The following is an 18,080-nucleotide window of genomic DNA, read 5'->3' as shown; positions in this document are numbered from 1 at the left end:
CTGGTGGCCTAGTGGCAAGAAGCTGCACTGCAATCCCAGATGTGCCTGGTTCGAATCCACCAGATGCTCTGCTGGAGAAGGAGGGACAATCTCCTCCTGTACCAGTCAGATCTGATTTGACGGTACACACACGCAAAAAAAAATTAAAAATAAAAAAAAGCCTTCGTAAATAGATTTTCTGGTGCTCTCCAGGTAGCTTTATTGTCTTGAACTTTTCTGCCAGTGTCCTACTCTTCCTTAACTCCCAGACACACCACTGGGCTTGAATCTGGGGCACAAGGAGTGACCTCAGGTGTGCCTGCAGGGAAGGGGAGAAAACGCAGAGACAGAGCTCTTGTTCCTGACCTCTTCCCCCGGGGCCAGGGGCGCGGAGGGGAGACTCCTCCTAGAGGACGGTGGGTGCGGATTTAAATTTCAAAGACAACAGCAAAACACCTCTTGGGACCAAACTGTACCCAAGCAGCGACTGGAACACAATGAGAGAACTACCCTACCCTGGCCCCTTCTCCCCGACCCCAGACCCTCAAATCCTTTTTTCAGTCCTCCTCCTTCCTGCGCTTCTCCACCACTTTTGACCTAAACGTCCTCTTCTCTAAGCAACTGATTTACATGTGAATCAACAGCACAGCAATTTGTTCCCACCAGGCGCCCTGAGGTTTACGCGCAGAGCTCGCGGGGTACGTTTTGTGCCGAGCAGGCTGTTCAAGACAGATTGCGCGTGCGTTTGCGGCCCCGCAGAACACGGTTTCCTTATTTCATTTCCAATTTACAGTCTGGAGGTAAAAGTACACTAATTAAATCCGTATTAGAGGAGCGGCGGGGGCGGGCTGAGGCGGGCGAGGAGGCGGCCGCAGGGGCTGCCTGTTGCCCAGCAACGGCTCGAGCCCCAGCCCGCCCCCTGCAGGCCCTCTCGGCGGACAGTCAGAGTCCGGGGGCGGGAGGCAGCGGGACGAGGGCGGCTGGGAGGTGGAAGCAGATCCAAACCCTCTCTTCACGCTGAGAGACTAAGCAAAGCATTTTCTTGGACGGGAGTGCACGAGATCAGTCCCTAACCACCACCACCATCACTCCACCTCTGCCTCTCTTCCACCTCCCCTTCTCATGTTAACCAATAACTTTTTCAACCAAAGGCTTAGAAACAAAGGAAAGCCAGTCAGTCTTCTGCCGCTTCTAACTAAAGCAAAGAATTCAGTTCCAGCCTTCAGACCCAATTCGGGTCCAGCTCAGCAGGCTAAGACAGTCTCTTTAGCTTCTTCAAGGACTAGCGGGAATGGCAAGGATGAGAAGAAACAGGGAGACGCTTTCACCATAGGGAGATGGTGCCCTCTGCTGGCCATACTTAGAAGATAGGCTTTTCAAAACTTCTGAGTTCCCAAACGTCTTTTTTTTTTTTTTTTTTTTAAATAATGACATTTCAACTATTTATTTTGAAGGTCTTTTAAAAACAAAGTTAAAGACAATCTGAAGAAAAAAATTGCACAGAATACGCTCATTAAATAAGTATTGTGATTAACTCAAAATAAGGGAAAATATGTTCTCTTCTGCAACTCCAGAATGAAGTTGTATGGTCCTGAAGGTTTTTATATTTCCAAAAGGGGGGGACAGGGGCAATCATGGCAAGTAAGCTGCCTCTTAATTACGTAAATCTAGAGTAGCAACCAATTTTTCTGTTCTTCCCAATAAGTCAGTTTCGATCTTCAAACTGTGCCTTGTTTTTTTAAAGGTATGATGCTAGAAATTCAATGGGGTTTGGTGGTCTCTCCTTTGCCAGAACAGCAAGTCCCTGTAATAAAATAGGCACAACTGTCTGATCCAGGTAGGCACGGGTTGGCAGTGACTGGAGATCCACCTTCTGTTTTGATGACTTTTCAGCATTAATCTTCTCATTTTCTACTATTCTCTCGACGTTGTCTGTGAGACCGTACTCAGAGTGAGGATTTTCTGCAACCTGCGTCTGCCCTTCCAGCATCTGCTCTGGCTCCATGGCGGACCTTGCAAGCCACAGTCCCAGGAAACCAATCCGCGCCCGAGCAGTGTGTTCTTAAGAGTCCAGCACCACACCACCCATTCACAGCACTAATCGCTACGGCCGTTGTGGGCTGTCTATTCTGTCTCATAGAAAGTAATTCTATAGGACAGAAAACAAGTGCCTCTTATACAGATCTTTTCTTCTGCAGAGCAGCTAATGGATTCAAACCTCTGATCTTTTTCTAGAAGTAGAGCTCTTAATCACTGAGCCACCAGCAGGCTAAGAGTACAATGGTAAGGAAAGAAAGCCCGCCAAGGCAGAGAGACAGAGGCAAGATGGAGAAAAGGCAAGATTGGGCTTAGGAGGCGTGGCCCTGCTCTAGGGGGCTCGCAGGATCTGGCAGGGACAAGCTCAGAAGCTTTTTATTTCTCCTTGGAAAAACCCAGAACAGAACCAAAGTGCAGATTAGCAGAATAATGGCAAACTCTGCCTCTCAGCTGGAGGGCCTTATCTGACACAAATCATTTCCACTGGCACAAAGGACAACAGTATGTGTGTTTCTAAGAATACAGCAATAGGAAAGTGCGATGGAAACTGCATGGGGCAAAAGGCAGAAATAAGTAGATTCCATTCAGAAGCCATCTATTAGTGTGAGCTGCCCCCTAGGCCCAGGATCTTGAAGGCAGGCTCTGCCTACAGTGTTCAAAGGGGAGAAGCAAAGCATAATGTTAGAATCCGCAGTGGCCTCAGCAGGAGCCCCATATGTTTTTTATAAAATGGCACAATGTGAGCATTGTTCTGTGCTCAATAGCTCAACTGTTATAAGTAATGCTTTTGGTTTGAATAGGACCATTTAAAATCCCCAACCAGTTGCATTTAGTGACAATAAGCATCAGAAAACAAGCCCAGCAGCAGAAATTTCTCACTCTGGGGTCATTTGGCTTTGAACACAAATACACAACCCTTAATGTGCCCAAGTTCCAAAATAAACTAAACGATTGCATTAACAATGTTTTTGCCCCTGGTTTTTCCACATCTACAATATTACACGTGAGTATTTTAGAACCAGGAGTCCCTGGGTACTACAAATGTGTTTGACTACAGTAGAAAGGCTATATGGTCTGAGCCCACTCAGACGCACCTAGAGTGCTAGATCTGTTTGCTGTTGAAAGGTCACAGCCTTGAAAACCCTGCAGAGCACAGCTGTACTCTGTAACACAACTGGGATCACCATGAGTTGGAATCAACATGACAGAAACCAACAACATCTTAGAACCCAACACTAGTTCTGTGTACACAGGGAGAGTATTGTGTACCCTCATTTTTGCACCCTTCCAACCTGTAACTTCCTATCAACCCCAGCTCCCACTACATTAGCTTCTGACACACAGGACAAGTTGCTTCTACAGGTTCCCAGGGCCCTTGCTTCCTGCTCTCACCTCTAGCTGTCCTCAAGTCTGGGTGACCCAGTGGTTTCTCCAAAGGAAAGGTAAATAAACTCGGGTTTGAGAATACAATTAGCAAGTTGTTGCTGTTACATGTTGTACACTGAGTACAAATCATAGCGACCCCATGAACAACAGATCTGAATTCTGTCCTATCTTGTGTCATTCTCACAATCTCTGACATACACGAGCCCACTGCTGCAGTCACTGTCATTCCATCTCACTGAAGGTCTTCCTCTTTTTTGCTAACCTTCCTTCTTCCCAAGCATGATGTCCTTCTCCAAGGAATAGCTTCTCCTAGCAACATGCCTGAATTATGTAACCTTTATCATTCTTGCTTCCAAGGAGCACTCTGGCTGCACTTTCTCCAAGACATAACTGTTCTTTTGGCCGTCCATGGGATATTCAGTACTCTTCATCAACACCACAGTTCAAAGGCACTAATTCTGTCATCCTTATTGTCCAGCTGTCTGATGCATAGCATGTGATTGAAAAGGTGATGGCCTGAATCAGGCACCTCTTAGTCCTCAAGCTGACATCCTTGCTCCTCAATAATTTGGAGAGGTCCTTGACTGCAGGCTTTCCCAGAGAAGTACAGCTCCTGATCTCCAAATTGCTGGTACCAAGAAGGTTGATTGTGGATCCAAGTGAGATAAAACACTTGGCAACTTCAATCTTTTCTCTATTTATCATGATGATGCCTATTGGTCCAGTGGTAAGAATTTTTGTTTTCTTTACATATCAGGGAAAAAGTATTTTTTCCCAGGTGTTGGAATGAATGTTCCCAGATTCTTGGTATATTGGATATATGCTGGGTGTTTTAGGAAGCAAGCATCTGGATTAGTTTTTAAACTGTGAAAATTCCCTGTCCCTTGAGTGTTGGAGCACAGCAGTACCCCAACTTCCACAACTGAAGCTAGCAACTTTAGTAGGAACCTGCTGACCCATCAGTTCTATCTAGTCTTTGCAGGAGTGGTGCAGTCACCAGAACACATGGGGTTCATCAGGCAACAGCGTTGAGGGCTTGTCATCACCTTGGATCCTCCTGTTTTCTCAAGCCTGGTTCTCCAGTCTTTGCAGAGATTCTCAGTCCTTATGTCGGAAATCTTTTACTTTTCCAGTCACTCAGGGTTGAAGTCTTTACTTTGTAAACATGGACCCCCTCCCATCCCTTTATGCTCCAGGTGACACAATAGACTTAAACAATTTTTATTTGGGGGGTGGGAAGTATATATGCCATTTTGCATCTTAAGTTGAAGTGATTTTCTGTTCAACAACAGTGAAAGAGCTCTCCTCTCCTCACAAAAAAGTGGGATTCTGCAGTTTTTAAGATCCATAAATTAATCGCCAAATATATAGACTTGCATAAGGCCGCATTAAGAATATTTGGGTGGAGTATCCTGGGGACAGCAAAAGACTGCATACCCTGATATTCTGAAGCTCTCAGAGAAAAGCACCAAATAAACCAGCATCTGCCAGTTAGGTGGGTGAGACTCTGAAGCACAGTGCTCACCACTCTGACCACCAACAGCTAAGTGAAGGGAGTTCAAGTCCCTGGAGGCCAGGCTGGCCTGGAAGGCAGGAAGCAAGGGCCGAGGTCACTCCTGATGGCATCCAGCTGATCCTGGAGGAGGCGGACCCGCTCATCCAGGCTGCGCTGCTGGGCCAAGACAGCGGCCTTTGCAGCCAACAGGCTGCGGTAGGAGTGGAGCTCTTTAGCGGACAACCTCTGCACCAGCACCTCGCGCAGGGCTCGCTCCCGCCGGGCCACGTGCTCCTTCAGTTCCTTGGCATCTTCCTGCTGCTGCTGCAGGAGCCTGAGTCTCTGCAGCAGAGAGGCCTGGAACCGTGGGGAGAGGGCACTGTAAGTGGAATATTTCCTACAGGGCATTCAGGCCCCGGCCTGAACCCCATTTTACCTGCTCATCAGGGTCCCCGTTTATGCATGCTCGGCTCAGGGCACAACGCACGCGGACCAGGCGGCTGCCCAGCAGTAGCAGAAGGCCCATCACTCGTTCCAGGTCAGCCATGAACCTGCTGAAGCGCTCCACTTCCTGGGGTGTGCAGGCCCGATCCATCACAGACTCTAGAGCCACCTTGTGCCTAGCACAAGTCTGAGCCTCAGCCCTCAGCCGCTCCTGTTCTGCCTGAAGGTCCTGCAGCATTTTTTGGAGGAGGTCAGCAAGTTCCACCTAGGTGGAGAGAGTTTGGGTGGGTATTCAGGGCTGTGGCCAGGCCCTGATCTAGGGTCAGACTGGGCCAGACTCAGGGTTTTGTTCCAGTTGAGCTCCACCAGCCCTTTAGCACTTACTTTCTTGGCCTGGATGCTGTTGGTTGGTTCAGGCAGCTCCTGATCACACAGCTGGTCAGGTATAGGGTGTATGATAGAGATTTCAGGCTTTGCCTCCTTCTGAGAAATCAATGGGAGCTGGGCAGAGCTGAGCAGACAGGACCTAGATAGAGACAAAGCAGAGCTACCTGGCTTGTCTGCCCCAGGGTTCAGGCTTAGAATCAGTCCCGCTTTCCTGGTGCCTGTCACTTACCCTGGCTCAGTAGGTCCCTTTCCAGCTTCTCCACAGGCTGTCCCCATTGCAGACCAGACCTCAGCTAAAGGAATCAGTCCTTCCAGTACATCCAGGGGAGGCTCTGGGCTGGGACGAGGGGCAAGAGCATCACTCAGAGAAGGATCCAGTTTGGCCAGCTCCTGCACTAGCTCCTCGAGGTGCTGACTGGACCATGTTGGTCTGGAACTAGATTTTCCAGTCCCCCAGGCCAGGTCAGTATGATCAGGAGATGCTGGGGTGTCACTGCCTGGAGGTCCCAGGGCATTAGCTGGAAGAGGTTTCAGGGGGTCATTTTCTGCAGCTGCAGGAGGGTCACTGCTGAGCAGTCTGGGGGGGTCAGTGGTTGGCATGTCACCATTTGCAGTTCCAGAGGGGTTAAAGCGTGTGATCCTGGAATCACCCACACAACCATTCACCCTCTGCCAGCAGTTGTCTGTCCCTGAAGTCTCGGGGTACCCGTGGAGAGGGGATTCTGGGATGTTTATAGCCTGGCCAGCCCTCTGGTTCAGGCAAGTTCCATAGTGTTGATCTGAAGCATGGACACTGTCAGTGGAAGAAGACACTGAATTAGAAAAAGCCCCAGCCTCATCATGTGGTAGCTTCCATAGGCCACCTGTCCCCACCTCCACCATCTTTGATCTCAGGATCAGGCTAGGAGATGGTTCCCTTCCCTTCCAGTATTTTGTGAGTAAAGGCTGATGTGTCTCATTCAGCTTCGAAACAGGAGGATATGCACCTGGTTAGGAGCCCCTGGGGGCCACTAGCATCCTGATGTACTCTTATTCCAACCAGGGGGACTTCTTCCAGGAAAACGTCATCATCACGCAGGGAGGGCAGCTGGGCCGACCTGATGCAGGTCTTCTGCTCACAGTCAGCAGGGCTGTCCTGGGGCCCTTTTGCAGGACAGGCCATTGCGACCACCTCCTGAGACAGAAACCTGGAAGCAGGAACCCCACACTGACCAGGAAGGAAGTTCTTAGCACTGCATCAGGGAGACAATAATGCAAAGAGGGAGGTGGGTGAAGGGGAGGAGCACATAATTTGCAAAAGACAAGTCAGAGGCTCAGACTGAACACAAGTGGGAGGCCCTCTTCTATTCTGGACAGGAGCTATGAAAGCTGGCCTCTCTAACTTTAGCCCTCAGAGTGGTCCAATGGTCTCACCTGGAATCTTTGGTCTGACACAATGGCCTGGGCAATCCTGCTCCTTGAGGGATGGCCTGTAAAGGTCAACAGTTGATAATGTGGTGTGTGAATTTTCTGTTTCCTAGATGATCCACCTCCTCCCTTCCCATCTGCAGCCCCATCTTCCATACCTGGACAAAGGGTAGGACCCCATCGGGGCCTCCCCAATGGCCCAAGGCTTCGCTTGAAGTGCCATGACTCCGAATGACAGGCTTGTAAGCCTCGCGGACCTTCAAAGATCCACGGTCAGGATCAGCTGTGCCTCGGCGCTGGATCCCGGGCAGCCATCCCATCTGGCGGCCTTCGAGTTCAGCCCCATGCTGTAGATCCTGGGGCTTGGGCTGCATGAGACCAGAGCCAGGACGAGCCTCACTGGGACATGCTGCTGGGGGCCCAGTGCCCTGACCCATACGATCCAGCTTTCCTGGCTCAGACAAGCACCACTCACGCTGTTGGCTGGCGAGGCATCCCCGAGAGGCGGTTTCCCGCGTGGGAGCGCGAGAGTGCGCCCGTTCCGCCTCCCCCAGGGGGTGACTGAGCGAGGCTGAGCGCGGGTGCGCCGTGGAGGGCCGCGCGGGCGCAGCGGGGCGCAGGCGGGCGGGCAGGCTCATGCGGAACTCCTTGCGCTGGAAGGACGTCTCCCTGAGCACCCGCCGCTGCGCGCCCTGCAGCCGCTGGCGGTAGGCGGCCCGCGAGGCTGGTGGGCTGGGCGGCTCCGCTGTCCGTGCCGCAGCCTCGGCCTCCGCCGCCAGCGCGTACAGCAGCGGGGTGGCCTGCCTGCTGAGCAGACCCGGGGGCCCCTGAGCCTCAGGAGGGCACGGCCTGCAGAGTGTGGCCGCCGGCGGCAGGGGCCGCTGGCACGCGCGAGGGCCAGAGGCCGGAGGGGCGCGGGCCGGGCCGCCCCACACCACGCGCACGTAGTCCCAGTCTAGGTAAGGTTCCGAGTCCTCCGGCGACGGCGTGCGCGGCTCTGGACCCACCGAGGCGGCGGAGAAGGAGCTGTAGGCCGAGTCAGCGCGCACCGACAGGCGCCTCAAGTCCAAGCTTTGAGTGGAGGAGGCTGGGGAGGCGCTCTCGCTCCTGGGGCCCAGAGCATCCATGGCTGTGGGGACAGGCGCTGAGTCCGCCTGCTTCCGTGGGTTCTGGAAGAACATAAACGGGGTGGTGGGTGAGCAGCTGCCGATTAGTGCTCGAGCGATCTGCAGCCCCACCAGGTAGAGAGAGCTGCTTATTTTTTTTTATTCTAATTTAAATTTCCTTATATATAGCCTAAAATGTAATCAATTATGTACAGTGGTTAATATTTTACTTTATCATATTAATTTGGCTTGAAAGCCTTGGTCAGTTCTGAGGAAAGGAATGAAGGAACGCTTCTTTACTGTCTTTACTTCCTCAGGGGTAAGGAGCTGCGCTGTCAACCCAAAGGCACGTGGTTCAAATCTACCAGTTGTTTCACATAGATAGCTTCTTACCAAGTGGTAAGAAGTTGTGCTGCAATTTCAAAGGCACACGGTTTGAATCCACCTAAAGATTGGCGATCTTCTCCCATGGGATTAACTGCCTCTGAAAACCCACTGGAGAGTCAGCTATAGGTCAGTTCCAACTCAGCACTACACAACAACAGCAATTACTATGGAGGGCGCAGGGGCCTTGCCTTATTCTACCGCCCTCTGGAGTTTGTAGGTCTCTGCTTAGAACTAATGAGAAACCAGCCAGTTCTCATTGCAGACTGAGTGTCCCCAAAGGCCCAGCTTCTGCCTCTAACTGTTCTAGGGATAATGCGTGGACAGTGCTCTTTCTCTTCCTGGCTGGGCCCCCCAGGCAGCTTTTCCCAGAGGCTTTGCTTGTTTCTCCATGGAATCTTCTCCGTCAAACAGTGGTCAAGAACATTCTGAGGCTGCAGAGCCAAGAGACCAGGTCAAGGAACAGGACAGCTTTGTTGCTATTCCCTATGTGCTAGTTATGGTCCAAGTGGTTATATAAATACCTTGGTTGCTACAATTGTTATCCCCATTTTACAAATAAGGACACTGAGGCCCTGAGGGGGAAATGATTTGCCCAAGGTCCACAGCTGTTAAACGGCAGATCACTGCCTGGAATCCAAACTTGCTTCTCACTAAAGCCAGAATCAATTTCCTAGATGCAAACTGTGTTGAAAGCTAGTTTCCCTGAGCCCACCCCTCCCCCCTAGCTGCCTGGAGCTTCCAATAAAACCCAGACTTCTTTGTGGGAAAGTTGTTCCAGCCTCTTCCCGAACTACTGGCAGATTCCAGAAAAAATTCTTGTCCTGGCTTTTGTCTAGGAATGAGCGGCCCATCCCCCTTCTTTGTCCTGGTCCTCTTTCTCCTTCTGTAGGGCTCAGCTGCTCAGAGATCTCCTGACCTTTGAGGATTTCAACAGTGCTGGAGCTTACCCCCTGACAGCACTGGACACCACACAGAATTGTTGGCTTGCTTTGTTATTTCCTCCTCCTGTTCCACCCCTGAGCTTCCTGAGGACAGGCCCTACACCTATTCATCTCTGTACCCTCGGTGCCTGGCACTGTGCCTGGCATGAGGTCAGCATTCAATCGTTACTTAATAGCAAAGGAAGGAGCAGACTTGCAACAAACACATGTGAGGGTAACCTTGATAGGAGTGGGGTCCTTGACTTCTGTCCACTCCTCTCCCTCCTCAGTAATTTTTTTCTGGTGAAGAGGACAGAGAAAGTGAGGCAGTTGCTACCATGGACACAGAATAGGTTACTCAGGCATTATTAGGAAGAAACAGAGCAAGCAAACACAGCTTGCAGCAGAACTGGCCAGAAATCAGTACGTCCCCAGTCCAGAAAGAGTGCAGGTGAGGGGGGAAGTGGATTAGTGCATGGTCTGGACAAGAGGTTGTCCACTCAGCAGTGGTGCAGGCAGTTTGTGAGCCTGGAGTTTTGGGAAGGCTTGCCTTGGCTAAGCTTCTTAGTAGGGAAGGGTTGCCTGCAGGTGGGACCAAGAGCAGGATTATGTGACCCTTCTAGACACTAAGGAGCTCGGATGGCCTAGAAGCAAGAAGTGTGCTGAAATCCTGAAGGTACGTGGGTTCGAGGCCACCAGCTGATTCGTGGGAGAAGGATGGCCAGTCTCTGAAAACCTGCCAGAGGGTAAGCTATAGGTCAATTCTGATTCTGCAGTACACAACAACAACTCGTGGCCTAGTCCCTTAGGAGTTGATCTGCTAACCCAAAGGCACTCTCTGGCAGTTTGAATCTACCTCCTCGAGGGGAGCTCTGGTTGTTGTTGTTGTTGTTGTTGTTATGTGCCCTCGAGTCGCTTGCGACCCATAGCGACCCTATGTACAACAACCCTAAACTCTGCTCTGTCCTGTGCCAATCACACTGTCTCTGACACTCCCATCCCAATTATCCCAGTCACTGAATCAATCCACCTCATAGAGGGCCTTCCCCTCCTGCTCTGGTAGCCTCATTATAAGAAGCTGTGCTGCAATCCCAAAGGTACATGGTTCAAATCTACCAGTTGCTCTGTGGGAGAAGGATGGGAAATCTCCTCCCCTGATATTTACTCCCTCTGAAAATGGGCGGAGGGTCAGTTATAGTTCGGTTCCAACTTGACAGCACACCAACAAGAACAGCCACTCCTTGAGAAAAAGATGGCCAATCTCCTTCCACCGACTTACAGACTTGGAAACCCATTTATGAGTTAGTTTCAACTTGACAGCCCTGAGTTTGAACACCATTTGGAGATCAGAGTCACCCCCCCAACACACACCCCCTTTCCTAAAGGCCCAATATGCTACAGACTCCTAGTCAGTGCAGGCAGCACCTCAAACATTCTCAGCTGGCTTGGGACCAGAATATCTTAGCATCAGCTAACTCGGGGGGGGGGGGGAGCTCTTTATACCCACCAAGCCCAGCCCTGAATGGTCCTTACATTCAGGATTAAGGACCTTTTTGTAATGTATTTCCACCCTGAACTTCAGGGAGACAAGAAAAAAAACACAGCTACCCTAAGTAGAAGAAGCCCCTGAAAAGACAGTCATCTCCTTCAGGAAGCAAACACTGGTTGCCCAACAACTAACCAGGCGTCTTTTTCCTAGACCTTCTGAGCCCAGCCTCAGAGCAATTTTCCCTGGTTCACAGCACCCATACCTTCCCATGTTGCCCTGCCACATCTGTAGACAGACTGTTCCTACAGTTATTCCAGAAAAAGGTTTGAAAATCTATGTACCTTGTGAGTTTCTGTGTTGAAAGAAAATTCCACCAAATAAAAAGCTAACAGTTTGGATGGAGAATAAAACTGTGTACAACATCACTCTTAATCGTACTTTTGTAATCATGACTCCTATAGGTTGATGCCCATGCAGGACGTTCACACTGGGTATGCTGGGAGGTCTCATCTTCACTCATTGGAATGGGCACTAGCCAAACAAGAGGTTCAACCCTCTAGAGTCAGTGGGCTTGGTTGTGGTGTCTGTGGTAAGCCTCCACAGGTGGTTAAGATCTGGGTCCAGAGCGCTCAGCAGAGAAGCTGAGTCAGGCAAACAGGCAGAGTGTTGTCTTTGGGACCTCAGCACGAAAGCTAGAAGTTTCAATCCTGCTGGCCTTAGTGGCTCTGGATGGCCACACCCCAGTGCCCCCAGCATCTGCATTGTCTGCTGTGGGCTGTTGAATACAAGGCTGGAGTTCAAACAGTTCTGAAGATGTTTTCCCAAGTCTTGGGGGTTGGGGTGGGAACAGCACAGACTCCCAGCTAGAAAACCACCAGACAAGGGGAGGCTGCACACTACTTACATATGACATCTGAACGAAGGGAGGGAGAGGGCATGATGGCTCCAGGACTCAGAGCTGGGAACCCGAGAGGGGGACATGCTAGTGTCAGGAAGGACACTGGAATGTGTGCTGGCCAATGAAGAGAGAGGTCCAGGGGTCTAGCTTCGGTGGGAGTGGTGATGTCTGTGGTAAGTCTCCACAGCTGCTTAAGAGCTGGGTCCAGAGAGCTCAGAAGAGAAGCTGGGTCAGGCACACAGGCAGAGTCAGGTCTTAAGAGGATGTTGGGGAAATAGACTCATTCATTCATTCATTAAAGGAAATTTCCAGGGGGTAAAAAAGGTGATGCAGTGGTTAAAAGCCATGCTGATAAAAATGTCGACAGCTCAAAGCCTCCCCCAACCTCGCCCTCCCCCACCCCCAGCTGCTCTGTGGGAGAAAGATGTGGCTGCTTCTGTCAATATTAGGGCCTAGGGGGGCTCTTGTAGCCTAGTGGCAAGAAGCTGCACTGCAATCCCAGAGGAGCTTGGTTTGAATCCACCAGATGCTCTGCTGGAGAAGGAGGGACAGTCTCCTCCTGTACCAGTCAGATCCAATTTGCCGGCACACACACACACACACACACACACACACACACACACACGCCTAGAGCCTTGGAAACCTCCCGAGTCATTTCTGTTTCTTCAAGGTCCCTGTGAATTAGAATCAACTCAATGGCAAGAGGAAGGCGATCCTGGGATAATGACAGAAGGAGGCCCAAAAGAAAGCACAGCCTTAGATGCAACACATGGTTAGAAATTAAACTGTACTTTTTTCAAGAATATTGTTTAAACTATAGTTCTTTCAAAAGCCGCTTCGCATCTAACAGCTCTGTGAAAGGGGTGGCCAGGCCCTGGCTTAGTGTTCCCCCAGCACTGAGCTCACTCTGTTGAGCCTGTCTGCAACCGCAGTCTCCCAGCTCTGCAGTCTCCCAGCCTGACTCTTGAATTCCAGCACCCCAGACGAGGTCAGGCTGGGGGGTGCAATCCGAGAAGTTCCCCGGCCCCTCACTCTTCAGTCTGTCAGCGCCCACAACCCCGCGTGGCTGTCCTTCTCTGAGCTTCTGGTTTATAGCCCAGGGACAGGGCTTTGTGCTTTTACACAGGGGTCGAGACGATGGCGGCGCCTGTGGAGAGCGCGCGGCCCACGTACCTGTAGGCTCCGGCCCAGGGAGTGGAGGCCGGTGAGGGAGGAGCGAGCAGCGGTCCGGGCGACTGCTGGGGCGGCAGAATCACGCGGCGCGGCCGGGGCGCGGGGTGCGGGGCTGCGGCGCCCGGAGAGTGGGGAGCGGAGGGCCGCCTCTCTCCCAGGTTCCTAGTGAGCTCACTGCCTGGAAAGTGGGGCTCCGTGGTGTGCAAGGGGCGGCACGATCGCGGACGCCAGAGACCCTTTTTTCTCCTGAGAGCAGGGGGTCGTAGAGAAAGACCCCCTACTGCCACGCCTCGCGCCTCGCAGGCAGCGTCTCAGTTTGCTGGTCCTGCCTCCTCCCCGCACCTCCCAGAAAGTAAAGGCGCGCAGGGGCCCGGCGGAGTCCACCCTGGACGCGGAGCTGGACGCGTCCAGACAACGCAGCCGCTACTCCGCGGCTAGCAGCCCGCCACCCAGGCCTCGCGCCCCCAGGCCCAGCTGCAGGACGACCCGCGGGCGATCCTCTGCCCGCCCCCAGGCCGCGGGACTCCTCGGGACTTCTGGGGATTCTGGTCCCGCTGCGTACCTGCCTCTCCAACCTGGCTCGTGGGCACCCGCGGCCGCGCGGTGACATCAGAGCCTGGGGCTCCGGCTCTGACCCCACCTCCAGGCTCTGGCCACGGGGGAGGCGCCACGTCCGGCCACCGGGGCGGGAGCACAGAGCTGCCGTTCTGCCCGGGAGTCGTCCTCCGGCTCCCAGTGTCCACTCGCTCACTGTCCTGGACCTGTTGGGCACGGGGTTCTGGCCTCTTGCCGGACAAACGAGAGCCTGGGGACTCACAGCGAGGAAGGGGGCTTGCCTGAGAGCTTGGAGACCCACAGTGAGGAGGAGACTTACCCTGGACTCCCTGGCCTCCAATGTAGCCCTGCCCACTACACGCATTTGCTGGTGACGTTCAAGCAGTTCCTTGGGTGCTCAGGCAGGCACCCCTCCATCAAGCCAACTAAGACTAATAGTAACCCTGGAAACAACAGACCCTATCCTGGGCCAACCTCATGATCTCTGTCGTGCTGAATTAAGCCCACTGTGGTATCACTGCTTCAGTTCATATTGTTGAGGGGCTTGCTCCCTTTCACAGACCCCTCTACCTTTCCCAACATGCTATCTCTTTCCAATGACTGCTTCCTGAAAATATGCCCAAAGTGAGATGAAGTCTCACCTCCCGGTCTCTAAAAAGCACTCTGGATAACTTCCTTCAAGACAGACTTGGGTTTTTGCCAATCTATGGGAGCTCTGGTGGCCTAGTGGCCAAGTGGTAAGGAGATGCGCTGCCGTCAGGAAGGCACACAGTCAAATGCACCAGCTGTTACCTGGAAGGATGAGAAATTTCCTCCCACACGATTAAACTGCCTCTGAAAACTCGGTGGAGGTCAGCAATGGGTCAGTTCCGATTGACAGTACAAAAAAGCAGTGCAATTCCTTACCACTAAGCCAAGGTTGAGAAAAATAGGAATCCCAGAACACTTAATTATGATCATGCAGTATCTATACACAGGCCAAGAGATTATCATGCAAAAAACAAAGCAAAGGAACACTATTTAGTTTAAAATTAAGAAAAACGTGCATCAGGGTTGTATTCTTTCTTCATATCAATTCAATCTGTATGGCTCAGCAAATTATTTGAAAAGTTGGACTCTATGAAGAAGAATGTGGCATCAGGATTGGAAGAAAGACTAATTAATAAGCTGCATTATGCAGATGACACGACCTTGCTTGTTTAAAGTGAGGAGGATTTGAAGCACTTGTTGAAGATCAAAGAATACTGCCTTCAATATGGATTGCATCTTAATGTCAAGAAAACAACAATCCACACCACTGAACTGATAGGCAACATCATTATTGATGGGGAAGAAATTGAAACTGTCAACAACTTCATCTTACTTGGATCCAAAAATGTTAATTGGTACAAGCAGTCAAGAGATTACGAGACATATTGCACTGGGAAAGTATATAGCCAGGAACAGCTCCAAATTATTGATGAGTAATGATGTCAGTTTGAGGACTAAGGTGTGCCTGATTCAAGCCATGGTCTTTTAAACTATTTGCTATGTGTCTGAGAATGGGACACTGAATAAGGATGACAGAAGAATAGATATCTTTGGGATGTAGTGTTAGAGAACTATATTGATTATTTCATAGATCACCAATAGAATGAACAGGTATGTCTCAGAGAGGGTGAAGCCAGAGGGCTTCTCGAAGGCAAAGATGATAAAGCTTCATCTCACATCTTGAGCATGTTACTAGGAGAGACTATTTCTTGAAGAGGGATGTCATGCTTGAAAAGGTGGACAGTTGGTGAAAGAGAGGAAAACCCTCAACCAAATGGATTGACACAGGTGCTGCAGCAATGGACTCAAGTATGTCAGAGAATGTGAGAATGGCACAGGATAGGACAGGGGTTCAGATCTATTGTTCCTAGAGTCACTATGAGTTGTACTTAACGGTATCTAAGACAACAACAATAACAAGAAGCCACCAGAGCTCCCTTGATACATAGGAAGCAATTGAAAACACCATGACTCGAATGAGGTGCACCTTAATCTTTAAACTGTAATTTTTGCTCATTATCACTTTGGAGAGGTCCTTGACAGCAACTTTCCCAAATACAACCCATCTTCTGATTTGACTGTTGCTACCATGGGTGCAATACATAGATAGGGAATTGCCAGAAGTTCAAGTGGAATTTAGAAGAGGCCATGGTACCAGGGATATTATTGCTGATGTCAGATGGATCCTGGCTGAAAGTAAAGAATACCAGTAGAATGTTTATTTGTGCTTTATTGACTATGCACAGGAATTTGTGTGGAGTATGACAAGATAGGCTGACATTGAGAAGAATGGGAACCCCAGAGCACTTGATTGTGCTAATGAGGAATCTATACCTGGACCAGGAGGCTATTGTGTGAACAGAGCAGGGGAATATTGTATGATTTGGAACTGGGAAGGGAGTGTGTCAGGCCCGTATTCAGAATCCATACATGTCCAATCTCTATGATGAGCAAATTATCTGAGATGCTGGACTCTATGAAGAGGAGTGTGACATCAGAATTGGAGGGAGACTCATCAGTAACCTGTATTATGCAGATGACACAACCTTGCTTGCTGAAAGTGAGGAAGATTTGAGGCACTTGTTGCAGAATGCAACAAAGAATGCAGCTTTCAGTATGAATTGCATCTCAATAGCAAAAAAAAAAAAGCCAACAAGATTCTTACCACTGGTTCAATAAGCAATGTCATGATGGATAGAGGAGATTGAAACTGTCAACCGCTTCATCTTGCTTGGATCCATAACTAACACCCTTGGTATGAGCAGTCAGAAAATAAGGAGACGCACTGCACTGGAAAAATCTGCAGTTAGGGACCTTTCCAAATTATTGAAGAGTAGTGATGTCAGTTTGAGGACTAAGGTGGATCTGATTCAGGCCATGGTCTTTCCAATTACTAGCTATGCATCTGATACCTGGACAATGAATAAGGATGACAGAAAAAGAATTGATGCCTTTGATCTGTGGTATCGGAGAAGAGCACTGAACATTCCAAGGACGGCCAAGAAAACAAATAGACATGTCTTAGAGAAGGTGCAGCTGGAGTGCTCTTTGGAAAAAAGAATGATGGGACTTCACCTCACATACTTTGGACATATTGTTAGGAGAGGCTATTCCTTGGAGAGGGACATGATGTTGGGAAGGGTAGAGGATTGGCGAAGGAGAGGAAGACCCTCAACCAGGTGGACTGACACAGTAACTGCTGCAATGCGCTCTTGTGTGTCAGGAAGTGTGAGGATGGTGCGGGACAGGACTAGTTTCAGATCTTTTGTTCATGGGGTCGCTATGAGTTGTACTTGATTTGATGCTACCTAACAACAACATAACAACAACAACCACCACCACCATGGGTTCTGAATCTGGATCCAAGTAAAACAAAGTTGTTTACACTTTCATCTATCTATCTATCTATCTATCTATCTATCTATCTATCTATCTATCTATCTATCTGTCTATCTACCTACCTATCCAGTGGTGAAGGTTTTTGTCTTCTTGGTGTTAAATGTAACCCATATTGAAGGCTGTAGTCTTTGATCATCTGCAGCGAGTGCTTCAAGTCTTGTTCACTTTCTGCAAGCAAAGTATAATGCAGGATGCCCCATTATTCTTCATATAGTCAGCCTCTTCTCAGCATACAGTTTGAATGGGTGTGGTGTTCTGTATTCTCTTACACACTCTAGCAACTCTCCACCCTACTCTCCAGGAAACTCCTGAAATCTTATTTACCCCTTCCCTCTTCCTGGCCTCCTCTGAGAAAGAGAAGCAACATCTGATACATAGGAGTGAGGCTGGTCCTATCAGCTGGATGTTGCTAGGAGCTGACCTAATATTCTCAATGGGTAGTCAGTTGAACACAAATAATCTCACAGGACATCAACATCAGATATGGCCATCCTGTGACTTTGATGGATCCACAAAAATCCAAGACCACTCTTTAATCTTGTCTCAATAGAGACAAATCCATGAATGTTGTTCAAGCCACAAAAATGACCATACATCTTTTTATCCTGGTCAATATGAATGACAGCTGCTTCTTTATTGATTATTGATTATAGCTTCCATCTGTTGTTGTTGTTATGTGCCATCGAGTCACTTGTGATTCATAGTGACCCTATGTACAACAGCCCTAAACTCTACTCTGTCCTGTGCCAATAGCATTGTCCCTGACACTCCCATCCTGATTACCCCAGTCACTGAATCAATCCACCTCATAGAAGGCCCTTCCCTCCTGCACTGTCCCTCCACCCTACCAAGCATGATGTCCCTCTTCAAGGACCGGTCCCTCCTTATAACATGTCCAAAGTATGTCAGATGGAGCCTCAGAATCCCTGCCTCCAAGGAGCCTCCCAGTTTAACCCTTTCCAGGATTAATCTGTTTGTTTTCCTAGCA

At 50.0% G+C, this 18,080-nt stretch overlaps 1 protein-coding gene and 1 pseudogene across 1 annotated transcript; both read right to left on the bottom strand.

The window, feature by feature from the left end:
- Positions 1-1,684: 1,684 nt before the first annotated feature.
- Positions 1,685-1,984, bottom strand: LOC102863238 (annotated as a pseudogene).
- A 2,976-nt stretch (positions 1,985-4,960) lies between these two features.
- SHROOM1 (shroom family member 1) lies at positions 4,961-8,262 on the bottom strand. The gene is made up of 7 exons (XM_006888144.1): positions 7,294-8,262; positions 7,142-7,197; positions 6,715-6,915; positions 5,958-6,521; positions 5,726-5,867; positions 5,334-5,606; positions 4,961-5,254 (listed from the first exon to the last, which is right to left on the bottom strand). The coding sequence occupies exons 1-7, from the start codon at positions 8,260-8,262 to the stop codon at positions 4,961-4,963; spliced, it is 2,499 nt and encodes an 832-aa protein (XP_006888206.1).
- Positions 8,263-18,080: the final 9,818 nt, after the last annotated feature.

The sequence above is a fragment of the Elephantulus edwardii genome, unplaced genomic scaffold (assembly GCF_000299155.1).
Source record: "Elephantulus edwardii isolate Elephantulus edwardi_28Jun2011 unplaced genomic scaffold, EleEdw1.0 scaffold00064, whole genome shotgun sequence".
In the NCBI taxonomy this organism is placed as follows: domain Eukaryota; kingdom Metazoa; phylum Chordata; class Mammalia; order Macroscelidea; family Macroscelididae; genus Elephantulus; species Elephantulus edwardii.
This window is presented reverse-complemented; position numbering and strand designations above follow the sequence as displayed.